This window comes from Vicugna pacos, chromosome 3 (assembly GCF_048564905.1).
Source record: "Vicugna pacos chromosome 3, VicPac4, whole genome shotgun sequence".
In the NCBI taxonomy this organism is placed as follows: domain Eukaryota; kingdom Metazoa; phylum Chordata; class Mammalia; order Artiodactyla; family Camelidae; genus Vicugna; species Vicugna pacos.
In genome coordinates, this window is record NC_132989.1 from 105,285,585 (window position 1) to 105,311,143 (window position 25,559).

General features: G+C 36.0%; 1 protein-coding gene across 1 annotated transcript in view; it reads left to right on the plus strand.

Moving 5' to 3' along the window:
- Nucleotides 1–25,559, plus strand: part of CDH12 (cadherin 12) — a 345,191-nt gene that overhangs the window by 240,806 nt on the left and 78,826 nt on the right. Inside the window, exon 4 of the mRNA XM_031676881.2 lies at nucleotides 14,530–14,649. Within this exon, the coding sequence (XP_031532741.1) occupies nucleotides 14,530–14,649 (120 nt within the window). The remainder of the gene's footprint in view (nucleotides 1–14,529; nucleotides 14,650–25,559) is intronic.

Consider the following 25,559-nt stretch of genomic DNA (forward strand, 5'->3'; position numbering starts at 1 on the left):
TCCTCTGCCTACTTCTGTATTTAGATGAAACATTATACATTATTTTCTGGACTGAAGTGCTCCCCATCTCCTAGTGTTGTTAGTGAGGTATGTTATCAACGAACTAACACATGAGGTGTGTGCAATGAACTAGGAATTCCCTTCTTAAAGCTAGAAATCTAAGTCTCTACGTTTCATTTAAAGAAAAAAAAATTTAATAATCTAAATTTGTATTAAACAAAATTATGGGAGGAAAAAGAAAGGAAAACATACGTCCTCCTTTTCTTTCTCAGATCCTCTACATGACTAGGTTGACATCAATTTAGAATTTAACCTTTGAGTATATCGTAACCAAATATTTGCCTGTGGAACCCTGCCCCAGACCTGGCTAACGTAGCCCTCTTATCAGACTCTCCTTAATGTATCTGTTTTTTTATCTTATACCCTCAGGCTTTTTGTTTAGACTGAGTGCTCAAATGATTGGCTCATTAATTGGTGCTAATAAAAAAAAAGCTGAAAGATAACCTGGGGGTAAGAGAAGAAAGACTGGATTTGAGGCAGTCCCCACTTACGCCGTCTACTCCTCAGCTCTGGTCCAAGAGTAGTTTTATTCCTCGCTCTTGTGCCTCACAGTGTAGTTAATTACCTAGTACAAGTTCTGATGAAATTAATATTAAAGGACAGCCTCCTACGACCTGGTACTGCTTTTTCTACAACTCAAGAATTCACGTCTGAGTACCAGGAGTGACATTCAGCAGTGCCAGAGGGACCAGGGAGAGCAGAATGAGAGGGACATGGTGAAAAATCCTGTTACACGAGACATGGTTGAGGACTATGGAGTGTTCAGTTGGAAGAAAAGAAGAGAAATAAGGAGGAACATGACAGCTAACTGCCGGTACTTGAAGGTCATCATGTAAGCTACAGATCCTCGGTATCTCCAGAGAGGAAAATGGGGACAACTTGGTGAAAATCACAGGAAGGCAGTTTTTAAGTGTTCAGGGACGATCTTTCCAGCCATCGCAAGTGCCTAGTCTTTCCACTGATGATCATGCAGAGAGAGGGGGGTGCTTTATCAGCCATTTATTAACATCAGTGCACTGTCTGCCTGCCATCTTCTTATTAATCTGCCTGCTTGCTGTCTTCAAGCTGGTGAGATAGTGCCAGTGAATTGGAGATTTAAAAAGTAGAGAGATAAAAGACTAGTTAATTTTGTTGTCATCATATGCTAAGTATTTAGACAATTTCATTGTTGATAGCTAATGTTTTTTGTATTGTGACAGAAGAAATTCTTTTAACGTTGTCTTCTCCAAATGTTGAAAGTTATTTTGTCTGTTGGTCAAAATAACATGAACAATTTGATTGAGGGTTGCAGCATGCTCTCAAGAAACTTGTTAAACGTGTAGCCTGAGGACCTTGGGGGAGATAAAAACCCATATTCTGACACCATATATTTTTATTTTCATTTTTTTCTTTGTTAATACAACTCACAGTATTCCTGAGCAATTCCCACAGCTTCTTTTTTAAAACCATGAGCCCATAATTCATAATTGTACCAGATAAAATGGCCCTTCATCAAGTTCTCAATCTATCTTTTAAGTCAAATATGAGTCAAATTCATGCCGTAATATTCTGCATATTCTGGTGCTCCTGGACCATCATCTTCTGCTGTCTGCCCACTTTTCATTTGATCTCTCCTCTGTCTCTTCATCTGGGTCATAAAAGAAATTCATGAGTAACCCCTTCTAGTTATAACTCACTCTCTCTTAGACTTTAATTCCTTTTTTATCTTTTAATCTGCACTATATTTTATGGCTGGCTTACAACTTGAAAGCTTTTAAAAAAAATACTATATGTGGGACACTCCATATAACAACATATTCACCGAAATAGTGAAAAGGAATAATTTTAGTGTGATGGGAGAATCCTCATGGTAAATAATAGATTTATAAATGAATTAAAAGATACAGCTTTCATTTGGAAATAATGGCATAGTTAATTCTATTTTTGTCATCAAACATGTATTTTAAAGTAACATCAAATTTTATCAACTTAAGTAATAGAAATGCCTCCAAGTTATAGACATATATTGTGCAGGTAGTGAGTTAAGCTCAATGCTCCATAAAGCATGCATTAAAACTATAGTTTAGTGATATAAGGGTTTTTTATCTTTCATTTTATGTATTACTCTGAAAAGTTCAAAGGGGTTACTAAACAGATCACTATCCTATACATTAATGATAATGCATATGTTATTTTTCTTTTTTGATAAGCTTTAGAACTCATGTCCAACTTTTAAAGTTTTTTTTCTAAATGAAAACATACACCACCATACATCACCATGAGAAATATAACTTTAACTTTTTCAAATTCAATCCTTAGGTTCCATTCTCAAGACAGAAACTTACATAAAGAGAAAATTTGATAGAAACTTAGGTGAAGTAAAGTTGATAAGTCTGTCAAAGTTTAACCTCATCAACTATGAATTTATTCAGGCTCTTTTGTCTAGAATTACAACGTATGTTTGTATAGAGGAATCGAAAGGCATCTATTCCAAATCTCCCATTTTGTAGAAGAATAAAAACTGAGGTCAAATTGTTTGCCCTATAAATTGTCATTTGTTCATCAATTGGGAGATGATTAGCGGGCATATGAAATCTAGTAAAGTCTGAATTTTGTTTAGCTGCAGTACATTTCTGACCTGATCAACTGGATGACAAAGGATCTAGAGGAACCAGCAGAACAACACAGGGAAGAGGGGCGCCTACCCTCTACGCAGTTGGAAATCCAGGTTTAATTTATAGTTGGCTCTCAGTATCCAGTTTCACATCCCTGGATTCAACCAATTTTGGATTGTGTAGAACTGCAGTATTAATTATTGAAAAAAATTTCCATATAAGTGGACCTGCACAGTTCAAAATTGTTGTTGAAGGGTCAACTGTGCTGTAGGCGTCCAAGTCTTTTATTTCTTTAACAATTACTAAAACTCAAGCTCAGCCTAAATGACTGCAACAATGAATCACAGCACAAAAGGAACAAAGTCTTTATATTAAATCACAGGGCTAATACACAAATAGCACATCTTTCTCCATCAGCTAAGATTATCTAAACAATAATGGTGACAATTGCTGCTGCTTTAGAGCCGAACATGCTGTCTATCAGTGTACATGGGGATCTGTGAGCACTTCTGCAAATATTGCAGTGACATCTCTTTGAGTTCGTGAAGTCATCAATAATCAAGATCACTTGATTCCAGGTAATGTGAACTGATACAACAAGTTCTCGACAGTATTGTAATGGATTTTCCAGAGACAGGACCTCAGTACAGTCCTTGCTTCTGCAAAAGGTTATTCTCTTCCTTGAACCTAAGAGTAGAATCATATACTCTTCTGTAGACTTCGCAGGGCTTGATGTGTCGGGATCACTCACAAGCTAGTAATTGGTTTCTTGTATTCCTTGGCCACTGTCATTAACAGCTCTCAAGTCACTTTTGATTTGAAGCTGCTCCTTTGATTTCTGTAACAGACAGTGAAGCAGCGTCACTACCATAAACGTTGAGACAAAGGGACGTTGAATGTTTGGCCTGAGTCAAGGGTTATAATAAAGACTTCACTGGAAACTTCTAACATTGTCCAATCAAAAATGTTTTAAAGTCCAAACTCATTAATTTTTTAATTAACTTATTCAAAAGAAATGTGTTAAGTACCGATTATGTACCAAACTCCATAGCAGGTGCCAGAATTAAAAAAGAACCATAAGCTGTCTTCACTGTGTGTGGTGCTTGCTGCCTAGTCAGAGACCTGACATGATGCTCTGTGAACACATGGAAATGAGTTTCTGCAAGAGGGGCTTATTGAAGCCACCTTGAATTCGGGCTGAAGTCCCCCTGGGTGAAAGGAGACATGTCTGATATCCACAACGCATCTATAAAGAGCAGGATATGAAGTAGCATTATGTCTTAGGGAAGTCATATTGTATTGAGACAGCAGAAAATGTCACAGAGATAAACCTGGAGATGTAAATAGAGGCAGATTCACGAAAAGCGTTAGAGATGGTACTGAGGACAAAATCAAATTTGCATTTTTGAAAGATGAATGTAGCTTTAAGGACACAATGGGAATGTAGTAGGTGTGATAATGGGCAAAGGGGAAATTATTAATTATTTTAACGCTATCATCCAGGTGAGAAGCAGTAACATTTTGAAGAAGAGTAGTGGCAGGATGAAGAGGACAAACATACTTTAGCAACGTTTAGTCAATAAAGGGGATTGGACTGGAGGCAGACAATGTTATTTGTTTTTTTGATTTAGAATGTAGCCAAGAAATTGGGTACATCTTGGTTAAGTTAACATGTAGTTTTGCTATTTAAGCAACTGGAAAATGTTAATGATGGCCCGGTCACTAGTACCTAGAGACAAATATGAGTGACATTGTAGCGTTAGGCACATAGGATGAGTGACAAACCTTGGGGTGCACGAACAATTAAAGGGCAAGGAGAGGAAAAGGGACCATAAAGAAGACTAAGAAATGGTGATCAAGGGAGAAAGCAGAGAGCCAAGAATAAATGATGCTGATGAAACCAAACATAGTTGGAAGCAACCTGAAAAAAGAGATTTGCATCAACCAATTAAATTCCCTCAGAGAAGACAGGAAAACATGAGGAGCCCCTTTCAGGGGTGGTAGGGAAGGTCAGCCAATCAGAAGCAGTAGGGGGAAGCTGAAGGCATGCCTAAAAGTGCTAGTAGGCTCAGGAGAAAGCAAGACTTCAATTAAGAAAAAGAACTGATGAAAATTCCGTGCAAGTGTAACAATGAATGAGTTTGTCTGTAGTACTCCCAGCGGTAGACTGGGTTATAAGAAGTGACTGGGAAGCAGGCAATAGTGGAAGAAACTAGAAGAAGGGACTTACATATATATATACTTTATATATACTTTGCAAACTCCTTATGGAATTCAGATACAGGTTTCCAGTTCTTGGATGAGAGGCTCAGAGTTATTACCCAAAAATGAATTGGCAGAGCTCTAATTTTTGTTGAACAGTGAGTAAAACATATTTCCTGGAGTGGAGGTTTGGAGAAATTGAAGAGTTAAGGTTTAGAATGAGAAAACAGATGGATATCAGACGATGAACAGTCTTGAAAGAACTCAGAGTGCATGTAGTGATTCATAACATATCACTGAAGGATTTGGACAGAGCCATAATGTGTTCAAAATCCTGTAGCCAAGATTGACCTGCAGTAAAGGAAAAGTTATTTAGGAAAGAGGTAAGGTTGGATTCTGTTTCAATTTGTAGAACACATTACTGGAATTAAAAGGAAACAAGGAAATCTCAGCCCATAATAAACTTTATAGTTAAAGCTGAAGAATTTAAATAACAGTTTTGATGGGAGTTCTCCATGTGCCAGTTATTATGCTAAGCAATTTACATGCATTAACTCATAAATAAGTTCCCTGAGTTGCCTATTTATACTCCCATTTTTTATTTGAAGTAACAGAGACTTAGAGTATTTAAGTGACTTGCCAAAATTTTGTTAATTTGGAAGTAACAGAAAACCCCGATCCAATTCAAAGTATAAAATCTCACACAAAACTGGATGTATGGTCTCAGATCATCAAGATGCTTCGAGGCTGAGCTGTAATCCTTTCAGAGCAAGACTCTCATGACCTTTCCTAAGATTCCTGTGTGTGTGGCCTCTTGTGTGCCACAGTCTCCCCTCAGATTTCCCCCAAGCTGTTGAAATAATTACAGCAGTTCCAGCCATGTGTACATCAGTGTCCAGAGAAAATGAAAAAAGAGAGCATTTCCTAGAAGTCTTATCAAAAATCTCCTCTGGTTTTATTGGCTTGAAATGGGTTACATTTACATTCCTTAACCAACCATTATTAACCAGGGGAAAAAAAAGACTCAAGTTGGTGAGTTTAGACTTGAACTAAATGTCTCCATGGGAGCCAAGCTCCTCCTAACACACCCAAGAGTGTGAGAGAGACAGTGAAATACAAGTATGTGTAGGAACAGTGTTGCCCATTAGGTGGGATTAAAATGTGGGGGGATATAATTACATATCCACTAAAATTACATTATTATCCTTACAAAATTTAAATAATTTGCAAAAGGTCATATATCCATCTAATTACAGAACTGATTCTAGGATTCAATACTTCTGACTTCTAGTTTATATACCCACCAATACACATACCGCCCGCCCCCGCCACACATATATATACACATACATATGCAATTTGTATTTTTCTTTTTACTAAAACTAGATAGATAGAGTGATAGAAGGATATATATATAGAGAGAGAGAGACAGAGACAGAGACAGAGAGTGGGCAGATAAATGGAATGGATGGCTAGTAAGGTAGATAAATCTTTCTTACTCTTAACATGGCAGAATCATCCGATCAAATAAAAACAAATCATTTTGGGTGTGTTGGGTGTTGTTTCAAATAAACTCTGATTAACTGGTCCTTAATACCTTGGCTAAATACATTTGAATCAAAAGTGATTTCTTTATCCTTTGAAATATGATGCTGCAAGCCAAAATACAAAGCTTACTGAATTATAGCTGAGAGCCACTGAGTGAATGAATTCCAAACTCACATTTCATCATGATTTTTATGAAATTTCCTGACAACATCTGTGAAAATAATTTCTAAATTGCGTTAAGATGGCACCCTTGTACCATCACTAGAAGTCAGGATTCAGTATGTGTTGCTGGGAGCAGGCATTAGCATTTGTATTGGTGTTCACAGTCTAAAATTCTTGGCACAGGACAGAGAGATAAAGTGCTCATAAAAATGGATTCACTTATCCATCAAAGCACATTTGAATCACAAGGTGTAAATATATATAGTCTAAAATATTTAGGACAAATCTAGGAGGAAAGTTTTATAACCTTAGAGTGCTTTTGGATCATTGACTGAATAAGAAATTATAAGTTGATGTCACAGCATTACGTGTGCCAGGGAATACTCTGAGGTCAGGCTGAACAGAGTCAGCTCTGAGGGCAGAGAAAAATCAAATTGCCTGTTCTGATCCTAGAAGTACAGCTCAAGAGGGAATAACTTCTACTCTGGAGGATTTTTAATGGCATAAGTCTTTTCTAATCCTTAGAAGTTTTGATTATTTCAGGCAGATTTGATAAGTTAACGAACTTTTCTTTCTTGGGTGTCTCATAAAGTACTCCAATATCATCACAGTCTGCTTGCTTGCATTTTAATGTATTTTAAATACGCATCTCAAAGTCACATTTCTCTAACACGTAGGAGTTCAAATCCAGATCAGTGTTTGAATATTAAGGTATGGGACTTGAAGACAGGAATCATACTAGTGTTGCACATTAAGAGTTTGTCACCCTAGGAGAGTAAACGGTGAGTACGTATTATTTATTTTACACACACTCAGATAGCACATGCTATGTGGAAAACCTTATTCTACTTCTGTATTAATTTTAACTCATTTAATACTGATAGAAAATGGGTACTATTTTTTTTCACTTCTTTTGAATATGAGGAAACTGAAACAGAGAGGTTAAGGAATTTGCTCGAAGTCACACAGTTAGCTAGTGGTCGATCTAGGATTCAAGCGTGGGCACCATGGCTCCCGAGATGAAGATGGCGAGCATGATGGCAAGCGATGTAGTCTCTCCTCACTGGAGAAATCTGCTAGAGAAATTGTGCAGGACTGGGCTCCTCCACCAGGGCTGCTCATTGGAGCCACTTTCAGATAAAGCATTTCTGAAATCTGCCACATTTACAACTTTAAGGGGCAAATATAAGAAGATAATTCACAGACGGAAGCTAAGAGCCAAGTGTTCACAAGCAGTGCAGTGAAATCTAATATAAAATTGATTAAAGACCCAGTTCCTTTAAAGACTGAGCTTACCTGCTGTGCATCTGTGCTAAATTTTACTTTGTAATTAAGCTCCGTTTTAGCAGAACTCATGTTTCAACGTCTTATAGTATCCTATGGCTTTATAGCACGTCACGTGTGTGCACACACACTCATTTACTCCCTCTACCTGACTTGATTCTGAAAATCTGTTTTACATTCTCTGCTGCTTAATGTCTTCTTTATGTTGTAAAATGTACATTTATTGTTCAATCCTGTTTGAACACAAATTTGAGTATACTTATCATTCTATAACTTCTAAACTCGAATTGTTATAATTTCTTGGTTATAATGCAGTGTATACATAAGGCAAAGGCAAAGAGAAAATGATATGCTACATTAAATTTTTATTTCTCATTGTGTTATGAATCAGTCCTGATAAGGGTTAACATTATTCAGAGAATAAATTTATCTTCCCTTAGGTTTGTGCCCCATATTGTGGCTAAATCTTGCTTATGTGATTTTTTTTCAAAATGCATTACCATTCATTTTTGATTCTGCTTTCTCAAATGTGAACAGTGATGTACATTAGAACTTCCAGACAAGTTACACTCCCAATTTACTGTTTAAAAAAGACTCTAAAGGCCATAATGAGGTGTGAGGTTGCCCATTTAGAATATTGTGTGTTTAGTATTTGTGTTTTTGTGTGTACATGTGAGTATTATAAGTATTCACCAATAAATATCTATTTGGGACTTACTTCTACAGATGTGAGATGTACAAAGAACGAATGTGGAAAGGCTGCTGATGTAAAACACTTTGTAGTCCATGAGAAGAACACATGATGTATAGAGTTTCAAAAAAATTAAAATGTGCTGAGGCTGGTGGGAGGACAGAGAAGTGGACAAAATATTTCTGCTTGGGAGCAGAAAAATAAGGATTCAGAAGTGGCAGCGGAGCTGGGAAATCAGAAGTGAGTGGGGTTTCCCCACATGGTGAAAGCGAATGGCCTCCAGGTAGCAGGCTCACCAGAGTGGGATCGCAGAGGTGTGGAAGCCTCAAATAAACAATGAATGAGTATGTACCATCACTCCACGGGGTCTCGGCCGCGCAGCTGGAAGTTAATCTGGGAAGGATAATGAAACTCGTTCACGTCATGCTATTCATAGCACATCAGTGAATTTAGATACTGTTTCTTTCAACAGGAATAGAATCTCATTAGAAGTGCTTTTTTTTTTTCTAATTCTAACTTTCTTTTTTAATGAATGAGAGTAACATGATGATCTTGTGTTATGGGACAATGACTCTGACGGTCCCGTGTAAAAGATACTGGACAAGGAAGCAATAAGATGTTTTTGAACCTTGCACTTGAGAGTGAGGATCCAAACCAGTTGAGACAGCTACAGGGGTAATGAAAAAGCAAAGAATATATTCAATGAATAGAATGTTCTTACACATCTGGGAAATATATATATATGCCATAAATTCAATATAATCCATTTATATTTTCAATGTATTTTTAGCAGATTTGCTTATTTAATACCTAAATGCAAAAAAAATACATAGAATAGAAGCCTGTCATGCTGGAAGTGGTGTTTGACAGAATAAATTATTATGTAGTGTATTGTTTTTTATTGTCTGTTGAGAGCAGTACCTCGTGTTTAGCGGGGACCACTGAACATTTTTTGATTGAAAGAAGGAATGGATTGCCCACTTTAGCTGAAATCATGAGGCAGTTGGGCTCAGTTCCACTCCTGCTTCTCTACTATTTTGTACAAGAATGCCTTTCAGTGTCAATAAGAATGACTTTAATATCATTGGGCCTCAATTCTTCAATTGTGAAATGCAGACACTGTGAAATGTCAGATTATTTTTGAAATTCATCTCCATTGATAATATTCATTTTAATGAAATCAAATAAAACATAATTATTACACTGTGCACACGCAAGCAGAAGTACCCCTTGCGTGGTTGCGTTATGAAAGACAGCTGGCTTGCCAACTCTTAGGCTCCAGAACCCACATGCTCATTGTGTAGAATTTAAGAAGAAGAGATATTTAAACCCCCTAATCTCATCAAACATGGTTGTAAAATACTATTTTTAAGGTAGGTATACACACATGCAGATATAGGTAAACAAATATACATAAAGGAACATCACTTACAGTGACCACAAAACTAGAAAATAATCTTTAATAAGCTAAGTCAATGTAAGCTAGTGAAGATACTTTTAATAGACGGATACAAACTACGAAAGCAGAATGGGGTAAGAAGGCAAATACAGTTTACATACATTCCCCCATACACAAAATAAAAACGATGAATAAACACAGGAGGATAAAGTTCACTCCTAATATGAAAAGATAAACATAAGAACGATGAAGACTGGTGAAAATGCTGGAAAATACGCTGGGCAGGTAAGAATGTAAACTGAGGCAGTGTTTTGGCCTCAATATCTATCAACATGTTGAATTCATACGCTTTGAGACCCAGCGATCCCAATGGTAGGAATTCACCAATTGCAGAATTGTTTGTAACAGGGAAAAAAAAACCTCACAAAATTCTCTACACAGAGTGCCCACTCAATGGAGAGTGTTTAAAAGTGAGGGTGATGTGCTTATTACTTTAATAATGGTTATATGCTTTTGTAACATGTCTGCCCAGTATATTGCTTACTGAGGAAAGTCAGGTTCAAGAACACATGAGTAGTTTCATCTCCTTCATGTAAATAAAAATTGAAAAAATAGGTTAGTAGGTAAGTAGATAGATAGTTATAATGAGATGAATAGTTGCTGGAGGGGTAGCTAAATTCCAGAACATTCCTGAAAGAGGTTTTAAAACAGTGGTTCCCCCATGACCTCTCTTTTTCATCATGTTTCAGTTTACAGCAAGGGGGCCTCTGAGGTCCCTCTCAACACTCAGCAAGCCCCTGCCTCAGGACCTCTTTGTACCTAGAACTGCCTTGGCATATGGCCTGAGTTTTCAAAAAAATAAAGAAAGAAAAAGAAAAACTCACTTTATTTAGATCTCCACGTAAATGAGATTTCCTAAAGTTTGCTTTTCCTGATGGCCATATGAAACAGCCCCTCATCTGTCCCTCTCTGCTTCCTTATACTGCTTCACTGTATTTCTTAGCACTCATCATAATGAGATATCAGAGCTCTCTATGTTTATATCTACATCTGTATCTTTGTCTTTATAGCTATATAGCTCTCTACAACTACATCTATATATTTGTTTGTTTTAAAATCTGCTTGTCTTACCACTCCCCTCTGGATAGAATTCTTGAGGACTTGAGTAGGTCTCTCAATTTTTTCTACTGTGTTTTCCTAGCACCCTGAGCAGTGTGCCTGGCATGTCATAGGAAACCAGTGAATATTTATTAAAAGAATAACTAACTGAATGGATGAACACATGCTAGTAACTTTAAGAGAAGTCCCTAGAAACCATCACACTACTCTGTGTGTTTGTGTATGGGTTATGCCTGATCAAAGTCGACATGTGTATGAATTCTCAAATCGGAAATACTAAATTAAACCCTATGCCTTTTATTGGTGTTTTCAAGAAAAATGGTTAAAGAATATTGACTAATTTAATTCATCTGGGCAATGTATTCTTAACACGTTTTTTATTCAGAATTTTATGGTGGTATAAAGGTTTATTGGAGTTAGCTTTTCAAATATATTTTAGTACATACGTTTGTGTATCCTAAACTGATACCTAATTTGGTTCTTCTTTGAACTCTAACTCACAGTTATCTAGGTGTTTTAATGAAAACCTTATTTAGTTCGTGGTTTATATCACATGGGCTTCTCCTAACGCCTGGTCTTTCTTCGTGAGGATTATATAACTCTCAATGAGTGATCTACTTTTCTCTTCCTTGACCCCTTAAAATTTAGAATTGAGCTGTTACTATCAAATAATTATTTTAATATTAGCTTTATCTGCTAATTAATTGCACTAATTAATTTACTGCTGATCAGAGCAGTGTTACGTGGAAAGTTGACGTGATCCGGTTCTCTCGATGGCACATTCTGAACTTCATCTCCAGCTGATTGTAAAGGAATTGTTTCCCTGTGAGTTACATTCTCTCTGATTGTCAACATTTAGAGTGACTCCATTGTCACCTAGGATTGGAGTGATAGGAGAACAAACTCCAGGATGACTGCTACACACAAGAACACCACTCCCGCTTTTGTGGATGTCACTGACTATGTTATTTCCTTGTTTCACACTAAACATGCTCCCAACCACAATCTCCTGCTCCTACCCCTTGGGTACTTCGTGTTTAGTAGTGTCAGGAACTGGTGTGCTCTGCAAGCACTGAGGAAGGAGGTCTTTGGAGATGTATCTGCTTCAGGAACTCAGTTGAGTCTTCTTAATGAAGAGAGTATGAAATCTCTCTTTTGTATTAGTTTGGTGAAAGCCATGGAACAGCCAGCAAAAAAGCTGATATAATAATGTTTAACTGCGCTTTTGTAAACACCTGTAAAGGTAGCTCTAAGTACTCGTGGATAACTTACACTGGAATCTGCTTTTTCACTAAACCAGAGTAAATCTCTACTGTAGCTGAGCAGATAACCATTTTTGATGATACTGTGGTTAAAACAAGTGCCATTATTTTGGTTACCCAGTTGAGTTGGATCATTTACAGTTGGACAAAGAGAAATTGAATTATGCATATTTGCTGCTTTTATAACTTATGGGAATACTTCTTAATTCACTCCTTTAACATTTGGGCTTAAAAGTGATTAACAAAAATTTAATATACATTTGGAAGACAATATTTTTCTGCCTTCTTAATGAAGGTTCATATTAATATTAACAACAAAAATGTAAAAGAAAAGATACTATCTGATTCATCTTTCTATTTTGCATTGAGCCTATGGTGATAGATAAAAGTTTATGAAATTTGTTACTACATATTTTCTAGAAGATAAACATTTTCTTCAAAGATATCCTCAAAGTAAAACAATTTACAGATTTTTCAACTGCAATATTTATGTCTAGAATTGGGCATTATTTAATGTTTATAGACTTTACATATGTGTGATGAAGTGATAACGAAGATTCAGGTGAGTGATTTTTCTGGGGAGAAAAATTGCTACTCAGAAGACAGAAGGAAAGAGGGGAATTTACTCTTGCAACTGTTCATGCCTACAGCATTAAGGAGGACATGGTTTTGATGAATCCTTAATACATGTCCCTAATGCCTATCAGTGCCTATTTGTCAGTTATTAGTGATGATGCAAATATTTTGATGACAATAATGATATTGATGGATGATGGTGGATGCCTCAGTTATCACTCTTGCCCTCTTAGAAATGTTTGCCTACTTTCCTTCTAGTAGTTTTCTTTCCTGGGAAAGGCTGTTGTAATAAACCGCATGTTTCATCTGTTGATACAGCTAGAATTCACCAGTGAATCCTAAGATTAAGCATTTGTCATTGACTATCTGCTGAAAATTATGATTTTGTACTTTTTTTTACCTTCTAACACTTCAGTTAACGAAAAAGTAGAGGTGGAGATGATTCGTTTTCTTAGCTTTTAGAGCAAACCTAATATTGAGCTTGTTCGCAGTTTGCACTGACTTAAGAGAAAAGCCTGAATGAGAAACTGAATGGAATGGAAACTCTGCTTTCTCAAAAGTAAGCAGTTATACTGAATGCCTCCCGGAGGTGAAGGGCGTTCTGGCCACTGTAGAAGTTTGGATGTACATATCACTCCCTTTATGATCAGCAGGCATTTCCTTCTTTCATCAGCGACTTATTATTTTATTTATACTAAATTTGATACTTTGACTTTGCTTTGTTCGCAACTCAGAATAGTAACATTGTATGGACATTAAGAAGAGATACCCAAAAAGTTCTTAGTAAAAACTTCAACTATGACTATGAATATATAAGACAAAAATGCTGAAAAAAATCTCCCATCATATTCTCTTAGAACATAAGTAATATGGCTAAGTATCAAAAAATGAGAAAAGCTACAGATAATTTGGATCGCCTTTAAAGTTTTCCTATGTCAGTGAACACTTAGGTTAATTCAGTCTGGAGGCATAAAGATACTTCTCTTGCTAGAACTGCAATTATTTTCCGTTCCTCTTTTTCTCAAATATTCCTTCCTAATTAAAGGCTTCCTAAGCTAGTATGTAATTGTTGATTTTTAAATTGCAATTGCAAATTACTTACACCCTTTAAAGTTCAGTAAGCCTTTAAACCTTTTAGCTTTTCTATTGATACTCAATCATGCAATTAAAGCATCTGCAATAAGCAGATGAGCTAATGTAAGCAGTGTCAAGTTTTCTTTGGTGTCCAAATCAATAAAGCTATTGTGATGACTCTCAAGTCAATGATCTAGCTACTGGAAATGGACCCAGCTTTTTTTTTTTTTAATGTCTTTTTATTGGGGGGGGGTGGGTAATTAGGTTTATTTAGTTATTTAATAAAGGTACTGGGAATTAAACCCAGGACCTCATGCTATACCCTTCCCGTGGACCCAGCTTTTAAAAAGATATTAAAATTATTCATCATTTGCATTAATAGCTAATATTGTTGCCCAACATTTTGGTTATAATCTTTAAGTTGTTCTCAGTGACATCATATACCCACAGAATTAACCAATGCCAAATTCCAAAGGAAAACGGAGTCCAGAAGATAAAAGACATGACCTTGAGCTCTGTGAAACAGAGATGCTAGAGTCATATTATCTTATTTTCCAGGTGCATATGTGCTCCAGGTCAAGGCCACGGACGCAGATGATCCAACATATGGAAACAGTGCCAGAGTCGTTTACAGCATTCTTCAGGGACAACCTTATTTCTCTATTGATCCCAAGACAGGTAACTTTTTTATTAGAGACAACATGATCACCTCCCCTTCAAATATTTAAATGTTAACTACATCTTGGCATGGGAAGTTGCCTCTTCTAACGCTGAAGTAAAGATTCAGTGTGCTGCCGCCCATGAAGCAAAGGAAGATGGGACCTTACCTTGCTGCTGCAGAACTAAGTCCTTTGGACTGAAATTGGTATAAGCATAAAATTTTTCACCTATATGTGCAACGTCTGAATTTGTTATTTAGGAATTCTCTGTATGATTTACTTTAAATTTTCAAAAGTCCAGGCATATTTGTTTTTTGTTTCTTCTGGCTAAAATTGCTTTTTATTTTGGTTGTTCTTGATCGGGTTCACTGATATTCAGTTTGGGGCCTTATCAACCCAAGAGTATAGAACTTCTCTTCTTATCTTCATCAAGGGTTCTGGATGGTGAATTTGGATAAATATAGACTTATACTTCCAGTAGGGGAAAAAAGAGGGCTGACAAACTTGAAACACCAAGATCACTCATTTTTCTGGTCTGTGTTTTTGAAGCCAGTCTCATTTTTAAGTCAAACCATTTAAATACCAGTTTTCAAAGCCCAGTATATATGTCCCATATAGAATCTAAGGAAGGCAGGAGAACCCGCAGGAAGAGTTTGTATTCCCTTTAAAATGAAATAAAGCACCCCCTGTTTCTAGAGAATCTGTTTTTGAATGAAGAGAGTTTTTAAGGAGATCCAGTCAAGCTGACCAGTGATCAAAGCAGGTGTTCCATGTCACAGTTAAAGCAGAAACTCCGTGATGACAACTGTTTTATCAACCCTTATATAACGCATTACAGTATATTGCATATTGAATTCAACTTTATTTATTACATTAGTTTAAAGTAAACTAAGTTATTATTAAAATTTGCAAATAGATCTTTAAAGAACTACATCAATTTAAGAGGTATTTGCTTCCTACACTATACGTGCAAATGGGTTAAACATTAAAAAATTTATACTTCCTCCGAAGTGTGCGCTAAAATCTGGAATACCAATTAGATATAGGTTAATTAATAATTAACCATGAATTGATGTTGCCTGGAAACAAAAGGTCAATTAAGTGGAAATAAAGAACCTGCAAACTTTCTGTCAACTGAATCTGCCATTCTTTCCTCACTTCTCACCCTCTTCATCAAGCCATCAAAATGTTAAGGGAATGAGGCTGGGAATTGCTTCCTTTTGTAAACCTAAAAAAGAGAAGGTTGTAGTAAGAAGAAAGCTGAAGAAAGTCCAGAAAAGTTTAGGACAAAGAAGCTCTTTTGGTTTGGAAATAGGCTCAGAGACCAAAAGCCAGAGTGTCAAATGTTAAGAGTGTGTGATGGGGAAATTACACCTACAATGTAAATTATTTTCAAGAAGTAGGCAGTGGAGATAAGAGAAGAGAATGTTTGGCAATACAAGTTTTAAGGAAGTTTTGTGGTGGTGGTTGTTTACCTTCGAGAAAATCATATATTTGTGGAAAAAGGGAAAGAATTGCTGATCAAAATTTGGGGAAGTTATTCAATTAAGTTTATGATCATACAAAGCTGCAGAGGGATTAAGAAGGTTTGGACAATAGACCAAATGTTTAAACAAATAATGAAGAGATTATCTACATCCTTTTATTAGATGGGGGCATTATGGGTTATTTTTCTGGTACAATTATATTTTCCAAATTGATGATATATTTCTCTTAGATCACTTCAGCCTCAGAGGAGCATTTCTCACAGGGAGGATGGGAGAAAAAGAAAGGAAGGTGTGTAGAGATGGGTGAGGAAAGAGGCTTGGTATTAGAATATACTTATTGAGTTGCAGTAATTAACTCTTTAGAGTAAATGAGTTTATACTCAGGATAAATATGGCAGAAGAAAGATCAGATATTTAATATTGGCAAAATAACTACAGATAGAGACAATATCTAACTAAAAAAAAGCAAGATAAAGATCATGTAAAGATGAATTTCAACATAAAGCATGGGTGCAAAATACAATTGCTTTGGTCAAATGAATGCTGGACAGACAGTAGTTATAAGAATCAAACACTTGCTCTTCCCTTGACTAATTTGTTCAACACAAACTTTAGATGAATCCTAATGCCTTTAGAAAGTATCGTCTTCCAGAAATGTGTGTATATTCATAATATGGCTTTTATAATTGTGCATTTATATTCTTTATATAATGTTTATTATTTAGAACTGAAGATGAAACAATTCTGGCATAAACTATGGAATGGATTTTTCGAAGCATTGATTTTCACTGGAGACAGAAGTCTTGATACTAACAACGCCCCAGACCACTAGACAGGAAAAGAGTGGATGATGAGGGACTTCATTAATACAATGATAACTAGTTCTTCATGCACAGAAACCATTAAGAAGATGTTTTGTCAAATTTATCACCTTGCGGTAGAGAAAAGTAAATCAAAAATCAAGGATAATTGCAATTTCTCAGAAATAGCCTCCATTTGTTTCAGCCATATAGCTTCCTTTCATGATTCCTTTTGCTATTATTAAATAAAATGCATGAAAAACTAATATTATCTGAAATTTTCCACATTTGAGTGTGGAATAGAGTTTAAAATAATTTGTAAAGGAAGAGTCTCATCAAAACTTCTGGTGCCTAAATATTTATGAAGAGATAAATATCATTTATTATTAATTTAGAATGAGATATTAAAATGTTGTTATTGCTATTGCTGTTTGACAAACAGTCTTAGCATCTCTATCCGAGGTATCAACACAGAAAGTTTATTTATAAGCAATATAAATTGATGAATTCTATGGCATAAGCCCTAAAATAATAGTTCTCTTTATAGTTGGCTAATATGGCAATTATTTGGCTTAACTAAGAGATTAATTATTGTGAATTAAAATTTGCACTCATTCATGTATATGCTTCAAATAATTATTAAATGGTATTTTAATACCCCAGAAATGTAGATAGATTTATAAAACATTAAATAACATTTATCCTTATTATACTGAATGTTTATAAAATATTAAAATGTCTAATTGGCATATTATTATATTATATATACTTTACACTTAATGTTTGTTATACCCTAGGAAAGCATTTATAATCTATAAAATGCTAAACCATAGGCATTCTAGTATTTTATTTAATACATGAAATTCAGATGATAAAGTCTTTCCATAGCATTGCTAATAGAATTATTCCATTTAGGAAAACAAACATTACTATATATGATTGATCTCATGACTTAATTTACATTTAAAATTCCTTTAAAGTATTTGAATTTTTCTCTAAATGATTCAAAATGCAGTCTGAGTTGGATAAATAAAAAGTGCTATTTTGTGCATCATGTGGTGATACTATGTTGATTTTTTTCTAAATAATCAGAGCTCTACCTGAGAAAGCATTATAATACTATTCTAGCTCAACATTTTAAAGAATCTACAAACATTAAATTATTCTATCATGATAAAATATACATAACAGAAATGTTACTACTTTAACCATTTTAAAGTGTATTGTTTGATGACATTATGCACATCCACATTGTGTAACCATCACCGCCGTCCATCTCCAGAACTTTTGCATCACTGTCTTTTTATTTATATGCATTGTCAAAAATGCATATTTTTTCCTATATTTTCTATTTTTCATTTTCTGTGTTTACATGTGCATTTATAGAATTGATATGCAAACAACTGAGTGAGAATGAGTTGCATGCATGAGCTCCTTTCTTTTTTTCCCTTATATTCACTAGTCTGATATTTCATGTTCTATGATTCTGTCCTAGCTTCTGTTTGGGAAATCTGATAAAAGTTACTGGAAGAACTGACACTTTCTCAAGCTTTCTGAACCTCACTGAATTCAATTACACCTTTTATTTAAAAATTATAATCTTCAAGCTTATATCCTAAGTAAAACCCCCTCCACTATGGTACTTATTCTTTTCAGCTTTAAAAAATGTGTTAGTGTTTTAAAACTCCAGAGTAAAATTAAAGCATGGGTCAATCTTTATATTTTGAGCTAATTCTTTATATAAACTACCATGTAAATATGTTTTATGGCCTGAACACGCTTTTCATATTAATTCAGAGTAAAGTCTTCAGAGTAAAGGATTCAAGACACTTCAGTCAGTGCTGGTGAGAGAAAGACTGATCCTCTTTTATGTTCAAGAGTGAAATAAGAGTACTTGCCTTCACAAAGCAATCATTTTTTTTAATACCTTTTGCATTAAGAACAGGACTGATTGTGGATATAGCAAGGGCAGGAAAAGCAGTGGATGCTAGTAAATATAAGGAAGGAGTAACAAATGAGTCTGGGAAACAATTAAGATTAAACAACACACGTTGTTCCCTACTTTGAAATATGTAACACATGTAGTAAAATTACGTGTCTAAACGTGTTCTGGAGACAATGGTTTCCTTGCACTCTGCCTTGTCACGGTTCATGAGAACTCTGTGTGAACTTCACCTGCCTTATTTTAGAAACCACAGAATGCAAACATCAGCAAAGAGAACTGAGAATATCTGGGCTCAAAAGGAAAATACTCCAAGGGGACGTGGTACATGCCCTTAGGAAGCTGCAGAGCTGTCGTGTAGAAGACAAATTAGCCATGCTTTGTGCTACCTGAGAGGAAGAGGGCTATCAGTGGCTGATAGGAGTTACAGGAAGAAAGAATTTTGGTTTCATTCAAAACAAACAAACAAAAAAGATGTTAATGCTTGTCCATAAGTGAGAAGGGCGCCTCCTGAGATTGTGAGCTTCACATTACTGGAAGTGTTACAGTAGACGATGAGTGATGAGCCCGTGGTGCTGGATTTGAGAATTAATTCCTTTGATGTGTATTTATTTTTTAACCAATGGCCTGACAGGTGCTGTGCTACAAGGATACTAAGATGAATCAAGTCCATCCTCAAATAGATCCTCTTCTATATGGGGGCAGGGGATCAGGTCCTCAGAAGATTACATTTGGGTTTTCTAGGATACAGTTCTGATATGTAGTGTGACCTCTGGGTGCTAGATGTAGACTGATGAGAGGGGAAACTTTCTGAGGGAAAAACTCTGGGGGAAGTGACTTCCAAATTCTAAAGAATAATTAAGGTGTGTTATAGGTGCAAAGTTGGACCATACAGTCTTTAAATTGTCTTCCTGCTGCAGATAACCTGGTAATTCTTCTTGTCCTCAAAATGCATTATTGGCAACAATTTTTTTAATTATACACCTTATCAGTGTAATCATGGACACCGTATTTTTGTTAATATTGTTTAAGAATGTACTAGCTTTTAAAAAACATCCATTACAGAACAAGAGGAAACTAATTCAGTATAGAATTTCAGATAGAGTGACCGGTAGTCCTGCAGAGATGACCTTGACAACAGATGTGAGGGAGGTGGAGTAGCTGTTCATGGTTACATCTCAGAAAGAACAATTCTGGCAGAGGGAAAAGAGGGTGAAAGGCTCTGGTGAACAAGGGAGGGAGTTCTGGAAGATCAGATGGCCACGTGGGAAGGTGGAGATTATGTGAGGTCTTTCATCTGAGTGGTCTGGACAGTCTCTGAGGATTTCAGACCAGAGGGGCTCTGTCGTCCGCTACATGCTAAGACCTCACCGCTGTGGCTGCTCTTCTGAGAAACAAACAGGTCTTTCTGGACTCTAATCTTCAGTGAATGAAGAATGTAGCCATTCATCCATTGGTCATTTTCTTTCTATATCTATCTATCTATCTATCTATCTATCTATCTATCTATCTATCTATCTATCCATCCATCCAACCATCCATCTGAATAGTCTCAAACTAATAGTTAGCATTATATCAGCTTTATGGAGATATAATTGGCTTATAGCATTGTGTAAGTAAGGTATGTAACATGTTGATTTGATACTTAAATATTGCAAAGTGGTTATCACCCCAATGTTAGCTAACACCTCCATCATGTCACATAATTACCATTTCCTTCCCATAATAAGAACCTTTAAGAGCTACTCTCTTAGCACCTTTCCAGTGTATTATAATACAGTGATATTAACTAAAATCACCATGCTATACATTAGATCCCCAGAACTTATCCATCATATTACTGTAAGTTTGTGCCTTTAGAGCAGCATGTCCCCATCTCCCCCACCCCACAGTGCCTGGTAACTACTATTCTACTCTCTGTTTCTGTAAGTTCAGCTGCTTCAGAATCCACTTATGAATGGTATTATACAGTATTTGTCTTTCTCTGTCTGTCTGTCTTCATTTAGCATAATGTTCATCCATGTTGTTGTAAATAGAAGGAATTTTTTTCATTCTCATGATATTAAATTATATTCCATTATATCACATCTTCTTTATTCCAATCATCCATTGGACACTTAGGTTGTTTTCGTATCTTGGCTATTGTGAATAATGCTGCAATGAACATGGAAGTGCAGATATCTCTTCAAGATCTTGTTTTTACTTCCCCTGGATATGTACTCAGAAGTGAAATTGTTAAATCATATTTTTTTCTATTTTTATTTGCTTAAGGAAACTCCATACTATTTTCCATAGTGGCTGTATCTGTCAATTTACATCCCTACCGACAGTGCACAAGTGTTCTCTTTTCTCCACATCCTGGCCAATATTTGTCATCTCTCAGTCTCGGCTTTTTGATAACAGCCATTCTAACAACCATAAGGTGACAAACTGTGGTTTTGATGTATGTACATTTCCCTGGTAATTATTGATGTCAAGCACCTTTTCATGTAACTGTTGGACATTTCTATGACTTCTCTGGAAAAATTTCTATTCAGTTTCTCTGCCCATTTTTAAATCAGGTATTTTGTTGTTGAGTTTCATGAGTTCTTTTATGTTATGGATATGGATTCCTTATCAGATGGAAGATTTGCAGATATTTTATCCCATTCCATAGGTTGCTCTTCATTTTTGTGGATGATTCCTTTTGCTATGCAGAAGCTTTTCAGTTGGATGTAGTTCTACTTGTGGAGTTTTCAAGATGCCTTCACAGAGGGTTTGCTTATTTTCGAAAACCACTATCTCACTTCTGTCGCTCTCTGTGTTCTTATTTGATACCTCCCTCCAGACAGTGGAGTGCTGCAGCCGCATTAGCCTCCGAAGGCTCTTCTCGTATGCTTTGGACAAGCAGTGTCTTCCTCCTTTCCCTCCCCAGGATTCTCCACCCTGTGTTATTGCCACATTGGCCTCTTCCACTTCTCTGAGGCTGCAGCTCCAAAGTCCTTCCTCAGAGAGGACATTTCTGATACTACCTTCAGAAGCACTTGATTTCATTTTCCTCATAACACTAATCACCACCTGAAATTAGCTTAATTATTTAAGTGCTTCTTTATGGCCTCCTCGCCACTCCACATGAGCACATACCCGTTAAATGTGCATCCCATGAAAGAACCTTGTACGGAGACTCTTATCAATTATCATCCCATGTGGAAACAGACGATACCCAGTCGGGCAATTTGAGATTAGTTTAATAAAAGGACTCTATTAAAATGTGTGCAGATTGTAGGGAAGCCAGAAGGGATAGGGCAGACTCTGGAGAAGAAGTAAGAAATGGCTGCAGTTACCATGCTGGGTTTGGAGGAAGGAGAGGGGATAGAGACACAGGCAGAGAACATGGCAGGAGAGACTGTGGGATGTGGTGGATCCATGGAAAGAAAAACTCAACCTCATTCTTCTTATACCATCCAATCTCCTGCCCATTGGCATAAGGCAACTGGAAGCCAGAGAGCAGAGAAAAGTCTAGAAAAGTATAGAAAGTCGAATTGGAGGGGCAGATGAAGTGTTTGCCATTATACCCTTAAACCTAAAAATAGTGCCTGAATGAAACATATATTTAGTACAAGTGTTGACTGAATCTATCATCCCATGTTTCAACCCTGCAATTCAACACTCAATTCAAGAAATAACCCAAGCAGGGGGAGAGTATAGCTGTCTGGTAGACTGAGTGCTCAGCATGCACCAAATCCTGGGTTCAATCCCCAGTACCTCCAAGTAAATAAATAAATAAACAAACCTAATTACCTCCCTACCATGACAAAGAAAGAAAGAAAAAAGGAAAAAAAAAAACTCAGGTAAAACCAAATCCTTAAGTATCACATGTAATATTTTATGATTTTTTATGTATTACATTATTTTCATCTCAAAGTTATCCACCTATCTAATCCATTTTTTACAAAATAAACTTAGATCCAACAAAATTGAAGGGCTTACATACAATGGAAACAACACAAGGGTGATTGCAAAGGGAGAATATATCCCCTGGTACACTAGTATCCTTTGATATATTAATTTAAGGTTATACACCTCTCAATCATATATTTCCATTTATACTGGCAGAAATAAAATCTATTTTCTCATTCTTGTTTTTACTCAAATTATCTTGATTGTATATGTTGGAAAGTTCATCAGGTCTAGTACAAGACACTCAAATCATACCAGAATTCAACATATACTTGCCTACCTACTCTTTTTCTCCCCAAAAATAGGATTTATTTCAGAATTATTTCAAATTCATTTAAGTTTGTGGTATTACTACTGTAGAGAATCTGTGGAGTATTTATACTGTTTCATAAAATGCATTTTTTTCTTTTCAAGTTTAAATTATTATCCTCAAAGCTGTTGCTGTATCTTTATACACAAATACTGAAAAACAGAGATGGCCACTTGAACCTAAGTCTAAGGTCTGCAATAACAGAATGCAGCATTTCCTCTGCTGGTTACGTTCTGCTGCGGAAGCACTTTCGCCCAGGACTTTGCAAGTTTCTCCTTGCTCAAGACCATGCGATCCATTTTTATTTGTTTGCTTTTAAGTGTTAGGCAGTTAAGAAACAACCAGTGGCCATAAGAAGAGTAACTTTTTGAAAAGGAGATTTTTCTCCCCAGACTTTTTCAGTGACTGCAGTATTTAAGGATTCACTACTCACAGTGAGCTTTGTAGTCTGCCTGATTCCCTGGATTCAACTCTAAAAAAATTCCACAAATGCCTATTTTATTTCTCTGGGTTAGTGGTTCTTAATGGAAGTAGTGGAGGGAAGGGGAAGCACATTATGGTCATTGGAGGAGATTTTCTTCGAAATTATATCTCCCACCCTTTCCTCTCTAAATTCTGACAGCCTCCCAACTGGGCAGCATTATACATAAAGGAGGGCTAGAAGCAGCCGGTAGATCACCTATCAGACACAAGACAGAGCAGGAGGGCAGAGTGCTTAGCGGTCTTAATAATTCTAACAAATCATCATAAAAAATATAAGTCTAATAATGCCTACTTGCTCTCTTTTTCATAGAATTTTAATGTTTACAGATATAATCAAGTTTATATATATATGAAACTTAATAAATTTTCATATTAGAAATAAAGTGAGTAATGTAAAAATTATTCATATATACTTATTGGAAATGAATTGAGTAAAGATAAACCTGGTCAACATCATACAGCATGAATACAAATTAAACCCAGGCGTTTATCTGGAAAATATAAATATTATAAAGCAGGCTGAAGTCATGTAGCTTGAGGCATGTAGGGCCAGGCCACTGAGGTGCAGAGATGAAGCATCTTAGTTAGGATACTTAGAAATGAAACATCAGGAATCCAAGCTGAAGAGAGAGCAAACAGATTGAAGTAAAAGGGTGTCAGCACCAATGCAAGGATGAAACAGCAGTAGCAAAAAATGGAACATGCCTTTATGGCAGCCATTTCCTAGCAAGGGCCAGAAGAAGTCTTAGGCTGTAGTTAAGTCTGAATTAACAGAACATCATGTGGTAAGTTGATAGCAGAAAGAACAGATAAAATGAGCATGTATATTCAGTTTATGATTTGGATGTTACATTTTGTGTTGACAGTTGATATTAACTTTGTTACTCATATATGCCACACTATTTAAGAAATAATAATTTCAAAGACACATGGGTTTAAGACGAATGTTCTGCAGTCCCTCCCTAAAATCGCTGAATATAGATTGGAATTTTTTATAAATTTTATTCATAATTTGCTTGCAATAAATTCAGGAGGTTTTAGCTATTTCACTATAAATAAATATAAATATAAATAAATTAGTTTTATGCTTGGACACAAGGGCAGAAAATGAGTAGGGTGCTTCATGATTATAAATTATTCATAGATTCCCTCATTCATTTAGCCAGTCATTGAACTGGTCAGATGGTCCACACATTCGTACTGAGTTTCTCTAAATGACCAGCTCTCCATTAGAGGCTGGAGTAACATGATGACGAGAGAGAAAATCTCTGCAATGGCAAAGCAAAATGAGACCTAAGAAAAGAAGAATGTGTGGCTAAAATAAGTAAGATGAATCCTGAAAGTCAAAATAAAATACACAAAGAAGGTATTTCAAGTGCTTAAAAAAGTGAACTGATATATATGTCCTAAAAAATAGATAAGAATGAAGAAGTATTATTACTGAGTCCAAATATGTTCTACTTACCACACGACAGGCCAATAAACTGGGAGATGAGGTGTTGGGGCAAGGAATAGTGACTTTATTCGGAAAGCCGTCAGACCCAGAAGACAGTGGACTGATGTCTTGGAGAACTACCCTGCTACAGTCAGAATACAGGCTCCTTTTATACCAAAAAACAAGGGAGGGAGTGTGGTGATTGTTGCGAACTTCTTGGTATAAGAATTCTTTGTTCCTGCAGCTGTCCACGTGGGCCAGGTCATGGTGCTTCTGCAAAACCTCCAACAAAACAAATGTTATTCTCTATTTTGCAACTTGTTATCTTTACGTGAGTGCAGAGCTAGCAAGACTAAGCTTAGAAAACAGGGCACAGTTGTTAAAGCTAAAGGAACAGATCTAATATAGAGTCAGATTTGTTCTTTTCTATTATAGTATATGGCATTTTTTAGAAATATCATGCTCAGCAATAACTACTTAATTTTTTTACTATATATAAAATATATATTGTTTAACAACTTAATTCTTTTTGA